General features: G+C 41.1%; 1 protein-coding gene across 2 annotated transcripts; it reads left to right on the top strand.

Moving 5' to 3' along the window:
• Positions 1 to 9959: 9959 nt before the first annotated feature.
• Positions 9960 to 15857, top strand: LOC113590346 (protocadherin-8-like). 2 transcript variants are annotated; one of them, XR_003412091.2, is made up of 3 exons: positions 9960 to 12461; positions 12742 to 13102; positions 15167 to 15228. XR_003412091.2 is itself a non-coding variant. In XM_027030445.2 (3 exons), exons 1-3 carry the CDS (start codon positions 10044 to 10046, stop codon positions 15607 to 15609), a joined length of 3060 nt encoding a protein of 1019 aa, XP_026886246.2. In that variant the 5' UTR covers positions 9960 to 10043; the 3' UTR covers positions 15610 to 15857. The 2 variants fall into 2 exon arrangements, 1 of the variants encoding a protein (XP_026886246.2); XM_027030445.2 differs by having other exon boundaries at positions 12742 to 12940; positions 15167 to 15857.
• The last annotated feature ends 4280 nt before the right edge of the window (positions 15858 to 20137 follow it).

The raw sequence follows: 20137 nt of genomic DNA, 5'->3' as shown, positions 1-20137 counted from the left end.
CAATTAGGCTTCACCTACCCCAAATACAGTTACCCTTCATCTACAACCAAATAACAAGTTAGTCTTCACCCAGCACCAAACACATAGGTAGTCTTCACCTACCCCAAATACAGTTACCCTTCACCTACAACCATTATAAAAAGTTAGTCTTCACCTACAACGAAATACATATTTAGTATTCACCTACCCCAAATACACAGTTAGCCTTCACCTACCCCAAATACAGTTAGCATTCATGTACACCCAAATACATAGTTAGCCTTCACCTACACTGAAATATACAGTTAGTCTTCACCTACCCCAAATACACAGTTAACCTTCACCTACAACCAAATATAGCTAGTTCTTACCTACACTCAAATACACAGTTAGCCTTCATCTACCCCAAATACATTTAGCGTTCATCTACAGCAAAATACAGTTAGCCTTCACCTACAACCAAATAAATAGTTAGCCTTCACCTACAACCAAATAAATAGTTAGTCTTTACCCACAACCAAATACATAGTTAGTATTCACCTACTCCAAATACACAGTTAACCTTCACCTACCCCAAATACAACTATTCTTCATCTACACCTAAATACACAGTTAGTCTTCACCTACCCCAAATACAGTTACCCTTCATCTACAACCAAATAACAAGTTAGTCTTCACCCAGTGCCAAACACATAGGTAGTCTTCACCTACCCCAAATACAGTTAGCTCACACCTACCCCAAAATACAATTAGTGTTCATTTATACCCAAATACATAGTTAGCCTTCACCTGCCCAAATACAGTTAGCCTTCACCTACCGCAAATATGCAGTTAGCATTCACCTACCCCAAATACAGAGTTAGCCTTCACCTACAACCAAATAAAAAGTTAGTCTTCACCCACAACCAAATACATAGTTAGTATTCATCTACCCCAAATACACAGTTAGCCTTCAGCTACCCCAAATACAGTTAGCATTCATGTACACCCAAATACATAGTTAGCCTTCACCTACCCCAAATACAGTTAGCATTCATGTACACTCAAATACATAGTAAGCCTTCACCTACAATGAAATATACAGTTAGTCTTCATCTACCCCAAATACACAGTTAACCTTCACCTACAACCAAATATAGCTAGTTCTTACCGTGTACACCTACATACACAATTAGCCTTCACCAACCCCAAATAGTTACCCTTCACCTACAACCAAATAAAAAGTTAGTCTTCACCCACACCCAAACACATATTTAGTCTTCAACTGCCCCAAATACACAGTTATTCTTCACCTAAACCCAAACAGTTAGCCTTCACCAACCGCAAATACCCGTTTATTCTTCACTTACACCCAAATACACAGTTAGCATTCACCTACTCCAAACAAACAGTTAGCCTTCATCTACACCAAATACAGTTAGCGTTCATCTACAGCAAAATACAGTTAGCTGTCACCTACAACCAAATAAATAGTTAGTCTTCACGCACAACCAAATACATAGTTAGTAGTCACCTACCCCAAATACACAGTTAGCCTTCACCTACCCTAAATACAGTTAGCATTTGTGTACACCCAAATACACAATTAGCCTTCACCAACCCCAAATAGTTACCCTTCACCTACAACCAAATAAAAAGTTAGTCTTCACCCACACCCAAACACATATTTAGTCTTCAACTGCCCCAAATACACAGTTATTCTTCACCTAAACCCAAACAGTTAGCCTTCACCAACCGCAAATACCCATTTATTCTTCACTTACACCCAAATACACAGTTAGCATTCACCTACTCCAAACAAACAGTTAGCCTTCATCTACACCAAATACAGTTAGCGTTCATCTACAGCAAAATACAGTTAGCTGTCACCTACAACCAAATAAATAGTTAGTCTTCACGCACAACCAAATACATAGTTAGTAGTCACCTACCCCAAATACACAGTTAGCCTTCACCTACCCTAAATACAGTTAGCATTTGTGTACACCCAAATACACAATTAGCCTTCACCAACCCCAAATAGTTACCCTTCACCTACAACCAAATAAAAAGTTAGTCTTCACCCACACCCAAACACATATTTAGTCTTCAACTGCCCCAAATACACAGTTATTCTTCACCTAAACCCAAACAGTTAGCCTTCACCAACCGCAAATACCCATTTATTCTTCACTTACACCCAAATACACAGTTAGCATTCACCTACTCCAAACAAACAGTTAGCCTTCACCTACACCAAATACAGTTAGTTCTCACCTACACCCAAATACAGTTAGCTCACACCTACCCCAAAATACAATTAGTGTTAATTTATACCCAAATACATAGTTAGCCTTCACCTGCCCAAATACACAGTTAGCCTTCACCTACCGCAAATATACAGTTAGCATTCACCTACCCCAAATACAGTTAGCCTTCACCTACAACCAAATAAAAAGTTAGTCTTCACCCACAACCAAATACATAGTTAGTATTCATCTACCCCAAATACAGAGTTAGCCTTCAGCTACCCCAAATACAGTTAGCATTCATGTACACCCAAATACATAGTTAGCCTTCACCTACACTGAAATATACAGTTAGTCTTCAGCTACCCCAAATACACAGTTAGCCTTCATCTACCCTAAATACAGTTAGCATTCATGTACACCCAAAAACACAATTAGCCTTCATCTACCCCAAATACAGCTATTCTTCATCTACACCTAAATACACAGTTAGTCTTCACCTACCCCAAATACAGTTACCCTTCATCTACAACCAAATAACAAGTTAGTCTTCACCCAGCACCAAACACATAGGTAGTCTTCACCTACCCCAAATACAGTTAGCATTCGTGTACACCCAAATACACAATTAGCCTTCACCTACCCCAAATACAACTATTCTTCATCTACACCTAAATACACAGTTAGTCTTCATCTACCCCAAATACAGTTACCCTTCATCTACAACCAAATAACAAGTTAGTCTTCACCCAGCGCCAAACACATAGGTAGTCTTCATCTACCCCAAATACAGTTACCCTTCACCTACAACCAAATAAAAAGTTAGTCTTCACCTACAACGAAATACATATTTAGTATTCACCTACCCCAAATACACAGTTAGCCTTCACCTACCCCAAATACAGTTAGCATTCATGTACACTCAAATAAATAGTAAGCCTTCACCTACAATGAAATATACAGTTAGTCTTCATCTACCCCAAATACACAGTTAACCTTCACCTACAACCAAATATAGCTAGTTCTTACCATGTACACCCACATACACAATTAGCCTTCACCAACCCCAAATAGTTACCCTTCACCTACAACCAAATAAAAAGTTAGTCTTCACCCACACCCAAACACATATTTAGTCTTCAACTGCCCCAAATACACAGTTATTCTTCACCTAAACCCAAATAGTTAGCCTTCACCAACTGCAAATACCCATTTATTCTTCACTTACACCCAAATACACAGTTAGCATTCACCTACTCCAAACAAACAGTTAGCCTTCACCTACGCCAAATACAGTTAGTTCTCACCTACACCCAAATACAGTTAGCTCACACCTACCCCAAAATACAATTAGTGTTCATTTATACCCAAATACATAGTTAGCCTTCACCTACCCAAATACACAGTTAGCCTTCACCTACCGCAAATATACAGTTAGCATTCACCTACCCCAAATACAGAGTTAGCCTTCACCTACAACCAAATAAAAAGTTAGTCTTCACCCACAACCAAATACATAGTTAGTATTCATCTACCCCAAATACACAGTTAGCCTTCAGCTACCCCAAATACAGTTAGCATTCATGTACACCCAAATACATAGTTATCCTTCACCTACACTGAAATATACAGTTAGTCTTCACCTACCCCAAATACACAGTTAGCCTTGAACTACACCAAATACATTTAGCATTCATCTAAACCCAAATATAGTTATTTTTCACCTACACCCAAATATACAGTTGGCCTTCACCTACCCGAAATACAGTTAGCCTTCACCTATATGCAAATACACAGATAGTCTTCACTTACCCCAACATATACAATTAGCCTTCAGCTCCACCCAAATACAGTTAGCCTTCACCAACCCCAAATAGTTATTCTTCATCTACACCCAAATACAGTTAGCCTTCACCTACAACCAAATAAATAGTTAGTCTTCATCCACAACCAAATACATAGTTAGTATTCACCTACCACAAATACACAGTTAGCCTTCACCTACATCCAAATACACAGTTAGCCATCACCTACCCAAATACACAGTTAGTCTTCACCTACCCCAATACACAGTTAGCCTTCACCTAACCCAAATATAATTAGCGTTCATGTACACCCAAATACATAGTTAGCCTTCACCTGACCCAAATACACCGTTAGTCTTCACCTAAACCCAAGTACAGCTAGGCTTCATCTACCCAAATAAACAGTTAGTCTTCCCCTACACCCAAATACACAGTTAGCCTTCACCTACACCCAAATACACACTTAGCCTTCACCTATTACCAAATATACAGTTAGCCTTCAGCTACCCCAAATACAGTTAGCATTCATGTACACCCAAATACATAGTTAGCCTTCACCTACACTGAAATATACAGTTAGTCTTCAGCTACCCCAAATACACAGTTAGCCTTCACCTACCCTAAATACAGTTAGCATTCATGTACACCCAAAAACACAATTAGCCTTCACCTACCCCAAATACAGCTATTCTTCATCTACACCTAAATACACAGTTAGTCCTCACCTACCCCAAATACAGTTATCCTTCATCTACAACCAAATAACAAGTTAGTCTTCACCCAGCGCCAAACACATAGGTAGTCTTCACCTACCCCAAATACAGTTAGCATTCGTGTACACCCAAATACACAATTAGCCTTCACCTACCCCAAATACAACTATTCTTCATCTACACCTAAATACACAGTTAGTCTTCACCTACCCCAAATACAGTTACCCTTCATCTACAACCAAATAACAAGTTAGTCTTCACCCAGCGCCAAACACATAGGTAGTCTTCATCTACCCCAAATACAGTTACCCTTCACCTACAACCAAATAAAAAGTTAGTCTTCACCTACAACGAAATACATATTTAGTATTCACCTACCCCAAATACACAGTTAGCCTTCACCTACCCCAAATACAGTTAGCATTCATGTACACTCAAATAAATAGTAAGCCTTCACCTACAATGAAATATACAGTTAGTCTTCATCTACCCCAAATACACAGTTAACCTTCACCTACAACCAAATATAGCTAGTTCTTACCGTGTACACCCACATACACAATTAGCCTTCACCAACCCCAAATAGTTACCCTTCACCTACAACCAAATAAAAAGTTAGTCTTCACCCACACCCAAACACATATTTAGTCTTCAACTGCCCCAAATACACAGTTATTCTTCACCTAAACCCAAATAGTTAGCCTTCACCAACTGCAAATACCCATTTATTCTTCACTTACACCCAAATACACAGTTAGCATTCACCTACTCCAAACAAACAGTTAGCCTTCACCTACGCCAAATACAGTTAGTTCTCACCTACACCCAAATACAGTTAGCTCACACCTACCCCAAAATACAATTAGTGTTCATTTATACCCAAATACACAGTTAGCCTTCACCTACCGCAAATATACAGTTAGCATTCACCTACCCCAAATACAGAGTTAGCCTTCACCTACAACCAAATAAAAAGTTAGTCTTCACCCACAACCAAATACATAGTATTCATCTACCCCAAATACACAGTTAGCCTTCAGCTACCCCAAATACAGTTAGCATTCATGTACACCCAAATACATAGTTATCCTTCACCTACACTGAAATATACAGTTAGTCTTCACCTACCCCAAATACACAGTTAGCCTTGAACTACACCAAATACATTTAGCATTCATCTAAACCCAAATATAGTTATTTTTCACCTACACCCAAATATACAGTTGGCCTTCACCTACCCGAAATACAGTTAGCCTTCACCTATATGCAAATACACAGATATTCTTCACTTACCCCAACATATACAATTAGCCTTCAGCTCCACCCAAATACAGTTAGCCTTCACCAACCCCAAATAGTTATTCTTCATCTACACCCAAATACAGTTAGCCTTCACCTACAACCAAATAAATAGTTAGTCTTCATCCACAACCAAATACATAGTTAGTATTCACCTACCACAAATACACAGTTAGCCTTCACCTACATCCAAATACACAGTTAGCCATCACCTACCCAAATACACAGTTAGTCTTCACCTACCCCAATACACAGTTAGCCTTCACCTAACCCAAATATAATTAGCGTTCATGTACACCCAAATACATAGTTAGCCTTCACCTGACCCAAATACACCGTTAGTCTTCACCTAAACCCAAGTACAGCTAGGCTTCATCTACCCAAATAAACAGTTAGTCTTCCCCTACACCCAAATACACAGGTAGCCTTCACCTACACCCAAATACACACTTAGCCTTCACCTATTACCAAATATACAGTTAGCCTTCAGCTACCCCAAATACAGTTAGCATTCATGTACACCCAAATACATAGTTAGCCTTCACCTACACTGAAATATACAGTTAGTCTTCAGCTACTCCAAATACACAGTTAGCCTTCACCTACCCTAAATACAGTTAGCATTCATGTACACCCAAAAACACAATTAGCCTTCACCTACCCCAAATACAGCTATTCTTCATCTACACCTAAATACACAGTTAGTCCTCACCTACCCCAAATACAGTTATCCTTCATCTACAACCAAATAACAAGTTAGTCTTCACCCAGCGCCAAACACATAGGTAGTCTTCACCTACCCCAAATACAGTTAGCATTCGTGTACACCCAAATACACAATTAGCCTTCACCTACCCCAAATACAACTATTCTTCATCTACACCTAAATACACAGTTAGTCTTCACCTACCCCAAATACAGTTACCCTTCATCTACAACCAAATAACAAGTTAGTCTTCACCCAGCGCCAAACACATAGGTAGTCTTCATCTACCCCAAATACAGTTACCCTTCACCTACAACCAAATAAATAGTTAGTCTTCATCCACAACCAAATACATAGTTAGTATTCACCTACCACAAATACACGGTTAGCCTTCACCTACATCCAAATACACAGTTAGCCATCACCTACCCAAATACACAGTTAGTCTTCACCTACCCCAATACACAGTTAGCCTTCACCTAACCCAAATATAATTAGCGTTCATGTACACCCAAATACATAGTTAGCCTTCACCTGACCCAAATACACCGTTAGTCTTCACCTAAACCCAAGTACAGCTAGGCTTCATCTACCCAAATAAACAGTTAGTCTTCCCCTACACCCAAATACACAGGTAGCCTTCACCTACACCCAAATACACACTTAGCCTTCACCTATTACCAAATATACAGTTAGCCTTCACCTACCCCAAATACAGTTAGCATTCATCTACCCCAAATACACAGTCACCCTTCACCAAGCTCAAGTACACAGTTAGCCTTCACCTACACCCAAATATACAGTTAGTCTTCACCTACACCCAAATACACTGTTAGCATTCTCTTATACCCAAATATACAGTTAGTCTTCATATACCCCAAATACACTTAGGCTTCACCTACCCCAAATACAGTTAGCATTCATCTACCCCAAATACACAGTTACCCTTCACCTACCCCAAAGTATACAGCTAGCCTTCACCTACACCCAAATAAACAGTTAGTCTTCACTTACACCCAAATACACAGTTAGCCTTCACTTATACCCAAATATACAGTTAGCCTTCACCTGCACCCAAATATATAGTTAGTCTTCACCTACCCCAATACACAGTTAGTCTTCACCTGATCACATCATCACAGCATGTGATTACATCACTACAGCAACTGGTTACATCAATATGCCACCTGATTACATCACTTGCATCTATTTGAAAAACACATATTTAGCATGAGTCTATCTCTGAATACAGTTAGCCTGCACCTCTGCTTCTGTCTAGGGACACTACACTGACAGAACAGGAAATGCAGCTGTCAGGCTGAGCTGTAACCCTGGAGATCATTTTCCTTTCAACAGTAAAGCAGCCTTGAATGATGTGCTGTAATGGACACAAAAGCATTTTAAAATAAATGTGCACTACTGTTGGACTGTCAGCATTTGTCAATCAAAGTGAACCGAATATAACCGTGTATGTGAAATTACACGTTTAATATTAGGCAAAAACAAATGTATTTCTTTGCTTTGAAAATTAATTTAATTGTACATAATATATATTAAATACCACAAAATATAATTCAGGTGGGCTAACGACACTGTTAGCCTCACATTTTGATATTTGGCGGTATAAAGAGCATATGTGGCAGTGCAGTAGAAGATAGTTCTCCTCTCCTCTCTGTCTAATTGCAAGCGTGGGCTCTTAAGATTGGCACTCCATTCACCAGAATCCTGCCTGAATGTTTCGAATCTTAATACAGCACACAAAAGGTGGGAGAGAGTCTGTCCAGAATTCTGAAGGAATCTTAAAACGATCTCCCACGAGAGGGGTAATCAGCCAGCAGCCAGATGGGCAGTGCCGCTGTATAATTTGCTTCTGATCTCTAATCTTTTCTGGAGCCCACTGCTGAGAGAGAGAGAGAGAGAGAGAGAGAGAGAGAGAGAGAGAGAGAGAGAGAGAGTGTGTGTGTGTGTGTGTGTGTGTGTGTGTGTGTGTTTAGACTATCATGGCATTTCTTAGGGCACATTATGGACTGAAGTGATTAGCAAACTTGAAAATGCAAAGATCCCCTAAAAGTGAATGCATTTAGAAACCTATTAAAAATGGGATTATGTCTGAGAGCCAACTGTAAATTTAAAATGCCTATCTTGCCTGAAACAGTTCCATGGAAATTTTTTTTTTAATTTGCCTTCGAAGCTTCTGTGGATTGGATTCATTTGAGGCCACAAAAGATTTGCTGAGAACTTTGAGAGAAACAGAGCACTGCCCCTGGAATATAATCAGTCATGTTAGAAATGGATGTTCCAGTCGGTTGAGCATGCGGCTACCACAGGGGCACACAAATGAGCTGCACATTGGAATGGTTAAAGTTAATATAGCAAAATATATAACAACAAAAACAACAACAATAATAATAATAATAATAATAATAATAATAGTGATTATGATAAATCTTTTGCTTTGAATTTTCTGGGGAAATTCTTACACCTGAAGATTCTTAGAAGATACTGACATATATGTGACATAACATTTTGGGTCTTTTTTACATGGAGTAATGCTATGGATAGACCTGTGAATCGGTTACATTTACTGAATACAAGGTGAAATTCTGCTTTTGGTTGACAGTAAACTACATTTCCTGGCTATACAGTGGGATACAGTGGAGTCCATGTTCCAGAGGTAGAACATGACATTCATTTAAAAAGCAAGAGTAATAATTACTGAATGTGACAGACTAACAGGTTTAGACTCAGACTGGAAGGTTCAGACATCTGTAAATCCCCTTTTATCATCATAATTACTCCTTAATCTTTGTAAGTCTTATCCTAGCAGTGGACCATTTGAATATAAGGGCATTTCCTGGAGCTTGACCTTGTCATTGCTGTCTGGTTAGAAACTCCTAATGTGTTATTTACCATGTATCACTCTGCATGTCCTAACACAGCACGTCCTAAAGAAAAGATCTAACACACTTACGTAAACACTTCTATAAATGTTTTCTACACGACTCAGAGACACTGTCTCGCCTCACGTTTGCGTGGGCGCGAGTGCGACTATATTTGTTCTTTATGCGGGTCCAGGTGATGTGAAACGAGGACTGGCCACGCGCCATCGCATTTGAACGTGAACTCGCATAATTCGCAGTCTGTGCTGCAGCTCTCGCGGCTGCACAGGAGGGGTGCGAAAGTAACGGACTCCACGCGCAGAACGGGTGACTTGCGCTTCAGTTTGGAGAGTCTGGCGTGCAGTCGCGAGCCCACTGTACGGTAAACCATCGCCGGTGTGTTAGGCGGTCACTGAAAAGCCTCAGCACCGAAAATGGAGCAAAGGATTTCATTCATACGGATTCGGTGGACATTTGGAATTACATTATTATGTGCGTGCATCGTTGGTCCAGTTTTGTCAGAGGAAAGGACGCTGAGGTATACAATCTACGAGGAAGTGCGTCCTCCCACAGTTATAGGAACTCTGGCTAGTAATATAACCTGGTCTTCGGACAAAGCCTGGAGAACGTCTCCGGGCATCAGATTTAAAATGATGACTCAGTCCACTGCTTCATTTATCCGCTTCAGAGAGAGCGACGGGAGGCTCACGGTCGAGGAACGCATCGACCGAGAGAAAATGTGCAAGCGGAATTCGAGGTGCCTCATCAGTTTTGATGTTGCTTTTGTGTCTGTCGAACATTTCGAGTTGTTGCATGTGGAGGTCGACGTTGTGGACATTAACGACAACTCTCCGGAGTTCCCGAGCCCCGTGTGCGCAATTGAGCTATCGGAGAACGCGGTGGCGGGGACGCGCGTCGCCCTGGACGCGGCCGAGGACGCGGACGTGGGTTCCAACGCCGTCCAGGACTACAGGATCTCTGACAACAACCACTTCGGCGTCGACGTGGTCACGAGAGTGGACGGGGTCAGATATGCGGAGCTCGTGCTAATTAAAGAGCTGGACAGAGAAGCCCAAGCGCTTTACGCGCTTGAGCTCGTCGCTACCGACGGAGGTCGTCCTTCAAAAAGTGGCTCTACCAACGTCACTGTAAAAGTGTTGGATTTTAATGACAACAGTCCCGTTTTTGAGCAGACTAACTATTCGGTTGACTTATTTGAAGACGCCCCGATTGGACACCTTGTTTTGCGCTTGAATGCCGTAGATCCAGATGAGGATTTGAACGGACAAGTCGTGTATGAGTTTGGCAAACAGGTCACAAGTGAGATCCGACAACTCTTTAAAATAGACCACAAATCAGGGGATTTAACACTTCAAAGCCCCGTGGATTATGAGGAGGAGAAAACATACGAAGTCGACGTACAAGCGACTGATTTGGGACACAATCCTGTCCCATCCGTCTGTAAGATTATTATTCACGTCCGAGACGTAAACGACAACCGGCCGGAAGTCAGCATCACCCCTGTCACGTCGGGGACGTACGGTCTTGCACATGTGAGTGAGGCGACCAGTCGGGACAACCTTGTGGCCGTGATCAGCACCACGGACAGAGACGCCGGCGCGAACGGGCAAGTCAGCTGCACCCTTCACGGCGGACACGGCGACTTTACGCTCAGAAGGGCTTACGAGGGTAGCTACACAATACTGACCAACGCAGCCCTCGACAGAGAAAAGATTCCCGAGTACAATCTAAGTATTGTAGCCGAAGACTTCGGAACGCCTCCGCTGCGCACAGTCACTCAGTATCTGGTAGTTATTACCGATGTCAACGATAATGCCCCGTTTTTCAGCGGTAAAGTGTACGAAGGGTTTATTGAGGAAAACCAGTTGCCTGGTACCTACATCACGACAGTTTTAGCTAGCGATCAGGACACGGGGCTTAATGGAGAAATAACCTATGACCTTTTTGACAGTGACACAAACAGTGTGTCCAGGTTTGCGATTATGAATCAAGCTGGCCACGTGTACGCTTTGCAGAGTTTTAACTATGAAGTTATGCGGAAACTCGAGCTTCGCGTTCAAGCCAGTGACAGGGGTTGGCCGCAGCTCAAAAGCAACGCCATGCTCATCATAAATATAGTTGATCAGAATGACAATGCGCCCGCGATAATCCAGCCTCCCCTCAGCAACGGCTCCGCTGCCGTGCCCCTGCCGAGGGACGCCGCCGCGGGCTACATCGTGACGCGCGTAAAAGCGAAGGATCTGGATACGGGGTTAAACGCTGAACTTACTTACAAACTCCGCGAGGGGGGGGATTTGGGCTTTTCAATCGATCAGGATACGGGAGAGATATATGTCAACCGAAAGATCCCGTATGACGCATATGACATGTTGAAAGTGTCCGTGACTGTAAATGACAATGGACTCCCGTCTCTCACGGCAACTGCAGCAATTCACTTCGTCCTTACCGAGGGCGCACCATCAAGCCACAATTTCTATAGCGATAGCGAGACCAGCCCTGAGCCCAAAGCCTGGGTCACGTCCCTTGTCCTGGTTCTGACCCTGACTACTTCCTTTGTCCTGCTGCTGGCCGGAATTTTAATGTATTTATTATGCAGTCGTAAAAAGAGACAGAAAATCCCCGCGGACGCACCTCACGCGGAGAAGGAGAACAATGCTGTCTCGCTCATTTCAAACCAGACAGCCAACATGTTCGAGGCGCACGCGCCGCCCTGCAAAGCCGCCACGGGTTCGTCTGAGACGATACGCGACAGTGTGGAGGCGTGCGCCGAGGTCGTTGAGTCTACACTTATCTTCAAATCTAAGTACAGGAGTGTTGACGCGCAAATGGACGTAAGTCGTTGTATTCCCACTGTTTCATTTACACATTTGCGTGTGTGCGTGAGTTTATTTCTATATATGTATCATATGTGTATTACAGGCTGTTTGGCTACTTTAAAGATTGCCAGCATATATAATGCTCTGCATCACTGGTGTGAGGGCTTGGGTCCAGAGCTTGTCGAACTTTATTTTGAGCCCAAATGAATCCCAGTCTCCATCTGGGACCTGCTTAAATGAGGTTGTGTGCAGAGGGCGTGGTGGTGGTGATTGGTCCATGCCTGTTGGCCCACAGGGTTATTCCACGCTGCCCGGCTACGGCAGAAACATGCTGCGTCCAGCGGCGGCATGGAAGAGGAACTCCATGCTGACTGTCGCAGGCCGAGATCCACACGTCAGTGGCAAGGACAGTGGGAAAGGAGACAGTGATGTGAATGATAGCGACTCTGACATGAGTGGCGAGGCTGTCAGAAGGGACTTTGTGTCTTACAGAGGTTAGTGTGTCTACTGATCCAGGCCAGCCTCCAGGACTGCAGGACAGTCACACTGATCATTCATCTGATCACTCTGCCATTGGTCTATACATCATTCATCTAATCAATCAGTCTAAAGTGGGTGATGGACTACTGAGTCAGGGCAGGACATCTACCCCATAGGTAAGGATATAATAAGCACCTACACCTACCCCATAGGTAAGGATATAATAAGCACCTACACCTACCCCATAGGTAAGGATATAACAAGCACCTACACCTACCCCAAAGGTAAGGATATAATAAGCACCTACACCTACCCCATAGGTAATGATATAATAAGCACCTACACCTACCCCATAGGTAAGGATATAGTAAGCACCTACACCTACCCCATAGGTAATGATATAATAAGCACCTACACCTACCCCATAGGTAATGATATAATAAGCACCTACCCCTACCCCATAGGTAAGGATATAATAAGCACCTACACCTACCCCATAGGTAATGATATAATAAGCACCTACCCCTACCCCATAGGTAATGATATAATAAGCACCTACCCCTACCCCATAGGTAAGGATATAATAAGCACCTACACCTACCTCATAAGTAATGATATAATAAGCACCTACACCTACCCCATAGGTAAGGATATAATAAGCACCTACACCTACCCCATAGGTAATGATATAATAAATGCACTCATAAAAATACATTTAAAAAAAAGACTGAATTGAAATATTACTCTCTGCGGCCAGGTTGTCTTATATGTTAAAACCCAGTGACTAACCATGACAGTCAAGACTTTTTAATCCCATTATATTGATTCCATGTGACAGTACACAGATGACTAATGTTCAAACACATGTTGATAATATGCCTTTTAAAATCCCAATTCAAATGTGCAATTAGCAACTTTTACAGTATTGTGCTTCAAAGCATCAGAATTTAGGTTTTATAGAGGTCAGCTACATGTGGTAAAAGTGAGATGTGTGAACACACCTTTGATTGGTTTGTTCCATAATTTCTGAATATCTGAATTTCAGAATTTAAATGGAGATTGAGGTGTGTAGGATTAGAATCAGATTGAAGCATGTAGGATTAGACTCACATTCAGGCATGTAGGATTAGACTCAGATTGAAGCATGTAGGATTAGACTCAGATTCAGATATGTAGGAACAGATTGTGATGAAGGCATGTGGGAATAGACTGTGTTGGTGAACATCAGTTGATGTCCATCTAATCCAGATCTAATCATCTAATCCAGATGCAGCAAACATAATGTGTAAGACCTTCAGTAGACCTCTTCATTATCAAAGGCCAAATACAGATACTAAATATCGTGAATGGGAGAGCAAAATGATATTATCCTAGTATAACCCAAACTGACTCAGTTAAAGTTCTTATCTTACATTCGTACATCTAAAAAAGAACTTGCTCTACTTGCGTGCAGAAAGAGGGCAGTAGGGTCCTGAGTTTGGGACTACTAGAGCGTTTATGTGGTGTTTGTGCAGGTGTTTGACGTTGTTTAACTGCAGACAATCTGTTAACATATGGGTCAGTGGCTCAGAGATGATTCATTACTAGCACACTTTGTTAAAGTGCTGCTTTGCAGATGCAAATGTATCAGAAGTGCACAGTGAACAGAAGAAGAGGCTTTAAAATGGACACATTTCACTGTGAACCACCTCACATCTGTCTGAGGCATTCTAGTGAAATGAAAGGGAGAGGAAGTCATTTAGAGATTAAAATAAGAGGCGTCTGTCTGACTGGCTGTCAGCGTGACTTTATAAATCACAGACCAGTGTCAGTATGGGCAGGGTCACATTTGAAGGCTGGATGTTGCCTTTCTTAAGAACAATCAAAATATTACTTGTTTCAGCTCAGCAGTACTGGATAAACATTATGGGAGTTTAGAAGTAAAATAATGACTACATGTTTGATACAGAAACGTGTCTGATACAGAAAGATGTCTGATAGAGAAACACGTGTGATACAGAATTGTGTCTGATAGTTAAACATGTCTGATACAGAAACATGTCTGATAGGGAAACATGTCTGATACCTAAACATGTCTGATACAGAATCGTGTCTGATAGAGAAACATGTCTGACAGAGAAACATGTCTGATACAGAAATATGTCTGATACAGAATCGTGTCTGATACAGAAACATGTCTGATACAGAATCACAGCTTTTGTGTGAGACTCTTCTCCACCATAACCGAGTGTCTCTTCCAGGGCTCTGGGCCTGCACCAGTGAGTGCAGAGTTCTGGGGCACTCAGACCGATGCTGGAGTCCGTCAGCCACTCGAGCTAATGCAACGACCACCCGCCACCTGTCCACCTTCTTCAGGAGTGCCCCCTCACCCCCTCACTCCCGACATGGGAGCATCCGCCCTGGCCCCCAGCCACCCGGGACTGCGGCTTTACAGAGCACCGCAGAGGGCCGGCGAAGCCAATGTGATTACATCCACATCTGCTCTCCACAGCCACAGAGGAGAAAGAACAGCGAAGACATAGACATCAAAGTACACGCACACTCCACACAGCCCATCCCAGTGCACACACACTCCACACAGCCAATCCCAGTGCACACACACTCCACACAGCCAATCCCAGTGCACGCACACTCCACACAGCCAATCCCTGTGAACAGTCCTGGAAGACTCACAGATGAATGATGTTTTCATGGGATTTGTTGTTAGTGCTTACATCTTTGACTCTCTATGTGACATTTTGTACATACAGAGTATATTTTTGAACAACGGAATATTAACTTTTCTTGTTTTTTCATGGCATGTTTTAGCTAGATTTTATTTCAGAAACATAACTTCAACCCTGATGTCATGAGTGACAACATATTTACATGTGATTGTATTTGTATTACATTTTGTCATTGTGTTTCAGAAATAAACATTTTTTTCTAGGTCTTGTGTAGCCTAATTGTTTTTAAATCTTCACAAGAACAGGTGGTTTAGGTTATAGCACACTTATTCAATGTTACTGTTATTTTTCACTTATTTATTTCACACACTACAGGCAGAATAATCAGACCTGGTGATCATTAGGGCTATTTTAAAAAGTATGACGTAAACTTGTAAATGCATTATGTAAATATATCTGTAAATGCTGACCCTTCGAGCTAACATGTGACTAACGCACTCAAAATAATCCACCTGTTGGACTATCATGACATATTTTATAGGACTATAAATCTTTTCATAGTTAAATGAATTTTCTCATTGACCTGTTCCGTAAATGTGTCTTTTTTTTTCAGTTCTGCTCTGAAATTCTTTTCAGTTCTGCTCTGAAATTCTTTTCAGTTCTGCTCTGAAATTCTTTTCAGTACTGCTCTGAAATTCTTTTCAGTTCTGCTCTGAAATTCTTTTCAGTACTGCTCTGAAATTCTTTTCAGTTCTGCTCTGAAATTCTTTTCAGTTCTGCTCTGAAATTCTTTTCAGTACTCTTGCAATAGAGCAGGTCTGTGTTTGCCAGAGGGAGTGGGAAGAACTGACCAAGCTTCTGAAGAAAAATCCGCCCGCTTTTACATCAGCTTTCAGACAACCGCCAGACTCCGGCTTTCTCAGGAACTAGGAAAAAAAGAAACTCCAGTGTACAGCCACACTTAAGCGGGCTTTTGTTTTAAATATTTAACATTTGGATAAATGAAATGACTTCAAGGTCTAATATAGTAAGATAAACTACAGCTAGGGTCAGTAAAGCTTACAGTGGCGTGTTGTGTCTGGAGCAGTGGAGTGGCAGCAATCATCAAAATCACGGTTGGTGCCGCGGCAGCTTCTCGCCGATGGAATGGTATTGGAAACAAGTAGGTGCTGAATCTCTTACTGGCTCAGTGCATGGCCCAGGACTACTTGTATGATGCAACTTGTGTAACAGTGATCCACATGGGGTAAGAAAACCTTGCTGTAGGCTACAGTCTCGAAACCACTCATTAGGCAGTGCGCTCTATCAGATTTCTATTATAGTTTATATATATATAAATATAAATAAATATAAATATATATGGGTCACTATAAAAATCTGTGAAAATATTTCAGTATCAATAAACAGGTATTCAAAAATAATCAGATAAAGTAAAAGCATTGGCATCAAAATACACATTGTGGTTTTGGTAAAAATACACATTTAAAAACTGGAGCATCTTCATGCAACTTTTCGTGGAGGTCATGAAAGTTATCAGTGGGGTGCAGATGAACGTATTTACTGACTACATATATGACAATATATACTGGCTCTATATATGACCGTATATACTGACTACATATATGACCATATATACTAACTAAATATATGACCATATATACTGACTACATATATGACTGTATATATAGCACAGTGAATGCTGAAGTAATGCACTAATGTTCTAACTGGTACGAGAACAGAGTTCGATGCACCACTGAAACACAGCTGATGAGGCAACTTTGAAACTATGACACTGAAAGCTATTTGGAAACACTTAATTAGATCTTAATCCAGAAAAGTTCACACATTTCCTGTACTCAGGGAGTATAATAGTTTTGGCTTATAGTGACATATGATCTGATAAGTATGTCCACCAGTATTAGACGGTGAAAGCCTGTACATCCACAGTACTTCGCAGAAAGCACCATATAACGAACATGCTTTCCTGTAGAATGTAGTATAATATATGTAGTGGTGTAGTATGTAGTATAAAGTATGCAGTGGTGTAGTGTGTAGTATAAAGTATGCAGTGGTGTAGTATGTAGTATGCAGTGGTGTAGTATATATGGTTTTCTCTAGAAAACCAGATTGCAGTAATCCCCTTTGGTGTAAAACACAGACAGTGACATGTTTTTTTCCACCATAAGCCTATTTGCTTTAATAGCATTTAGCTGGGCCACACTGGGAAACTCACTGTGTGAAGATGAGGAGTTCCCCCTGGTTCCCCCATGTCCAGTCCCTGTCCTCAGTCTGTCCATGCTCTTCACACCTCCCCACTCACACCGTAATGAAAACTGACCACCCGTTAACACAAATCCTCACTAAGACACTGAGTGGGAAATACTGGGATTTTTCTCATTGATGTCTCGGTGAGTGTTTCCTCTGGGCTGCTGTGTGACAGCAGGGCTGTTTGGAGGGAAAACAGGGAATTTGCTACATTTTTATTTTAATGGTGTTAGAAAGATAAGGAGAACTTGTGAGAGAAACATGGAGGTGAAGCTTTTAAGTTCCTGTTGGAATGTAAATAGATACTGTTTTGATATAAATGCTTTTCCTGTTTAATTAGTTGTCTGAAGCCCAGGTGTCACCAGGGGCTACTGGAACTGGAACTGAGCTTTTTGGTTTATTTGTTTTTGTTTCGTTTTTTTTGCAGTAATTATACTTTTAACAGCATTTAAACTTTTGAGTACATTATCAGTGGAATAACACTACATTTACTGATCAGTCACAACATTTTTCTAGACTTTATATATTTTGTATCTCCTTTTAAATGTATATCCTATATGTGTTCCTTTAATTTTCCTTTGAATTCCACTAAAAGTCTGAGTCAGACAAAATGATATATTTTTAAATGGTCTTATTCTGAAGCTAAGCTGCATATTCCAGTCTGCACTGGACCAAATACACTGTCAGGTTGTTTTCACGTAATGCAGATGACCTTTAACCTATATGTACTTCCACTGGTGTAGGCGCGGAACAAAGGGAGCATGAACTGTGGGGAGGGCATTAGGTGGGGTGAGGTGGGGTGGGGGAGGTGGAGGGAGGTTGTGAGCTGGGGGCGGGGGAAGATGAAAGTAATTTAAAAAATAAAAACAAATATTAAAAAAGGGCCTTCACACTGCTCCTTTAGTGTGGCCCCAGAATATTGCACTGCATACTACATACTACACCACTGCATACATTATACTGCATAGTACACCACTGCATACTACATACTACACCACTGCATACATTATACTGCATAGTACACCACTGCATACTACATACTACACCACTGCATACTATATATTACATACTACACCACTGCATACTACATCACTGCATACTTTATACTACACCACTGCATTCTATATACTACACCACTGCATACTACATTCTATGCCACTGCATACTTTATATTACATTCTACACCACTGCATACTATATATTACATACTACACCACTGCATACTACATACTACAGCACTGCATACATTATACTGCATAGTACACCACTGCATACTACATACTACACCACTGCATACATTATACTGCATAGTACACCACTGCATACTACATACTACACCACTGCATACTATATATTACATACTACACCACTGCATACTACATCACTGCATACTTTATACTACACCACTGCATTCTATATACTACACCACTGCATACTACATTCTATGCCACTGCATACTTTATATTACATTCTACACCACTGCATACTATATATTACATACTACACCACTGCATACTACATACTACAGCACTGCATACATTATACTGCATAGTACACCACTGCATACTACATACTACACCACTGCATACATTATACTGCATAGTACACCACTGCATACTACATACTACACCACTGCATACATTATACTGCATAGTACACCACTGCATACTACACCACTGCATACATAATACTGCATAGTACGCCACTGCATACTACATACTACACCACTGCATACATTATACGGCATAGTACACCACTGCATACTACATACTACACCACTGCATACATTATACTACATAGTACACCACTGCATACTATATATTACATACTACACCACTGCATACTACATTCTACACCACTGCATACATTATACTACACCACTGCATACTATATATTACATGCTACACCACTGCATACTACATCACTGCATACTTTATACTACACCACTGCATTCTATATACTACACCACTGCATACTACATTCTATGCCACTGCATACTTTATATTACATTCTACACCACTGCATACTATATATTACATACTACACCACTGCATACTACATACTACATACTACAGCACTGCCATACTTCCACAAACTTGTGGATGAGCTCAGAGATTAATAGTAGGCCTGTCTTAGCTGATATATATATTGTGTGTGTATTAAATGTCTCATAGTGCAGTCCAATGTCTAACCACACGCTGTGAGTAACGTTTGTATTTTGGATGAGTTTACGAAACAGGAAATAAATGAAATATTTAATGTCTCATTGTTGGTGTTAGA

This window comes from Electrophorus electricus, chromosome 25 (assembly GCF_013358815.1).
Source record: "Electrophorus electricus isolate fEleEle1 chromosome 25, fEleEle1.pri, whole genome shotgun sequence".
NCBI lineage: Eukaryota > Metazoa > Chordata > Actinopteri > Gymnotiformes > Gymnotidae > Electrophorus > Electrophorus electricus.
This window is presented reverse-complemented; position numbering and strand designations above follow the sequence as displayed.

Coding starts and splice junctions, on each gene's coding strand:
- LOC113590346 (XM_027030445.2), top strand. CDS start 10,044: ATGGAGCAAAGGATTTCATTCATACGGATTCGGTGGACATTTGGAATT. Junction 12,462..12,741: donor GTGTTGACGCGCAAATGGAC/GTAAGTCGTTGT, acceptor GTTGGCCCACAG/GGTTATTCCACGCTGCCCGG. Junction 12,941..15,166: donor GGACTTTGTGTCTTACAGAG/GTTAGTGTGTCT, acceptor TGTCTCTTCCAG/GGCTCTGGGCCTGCACCAGT.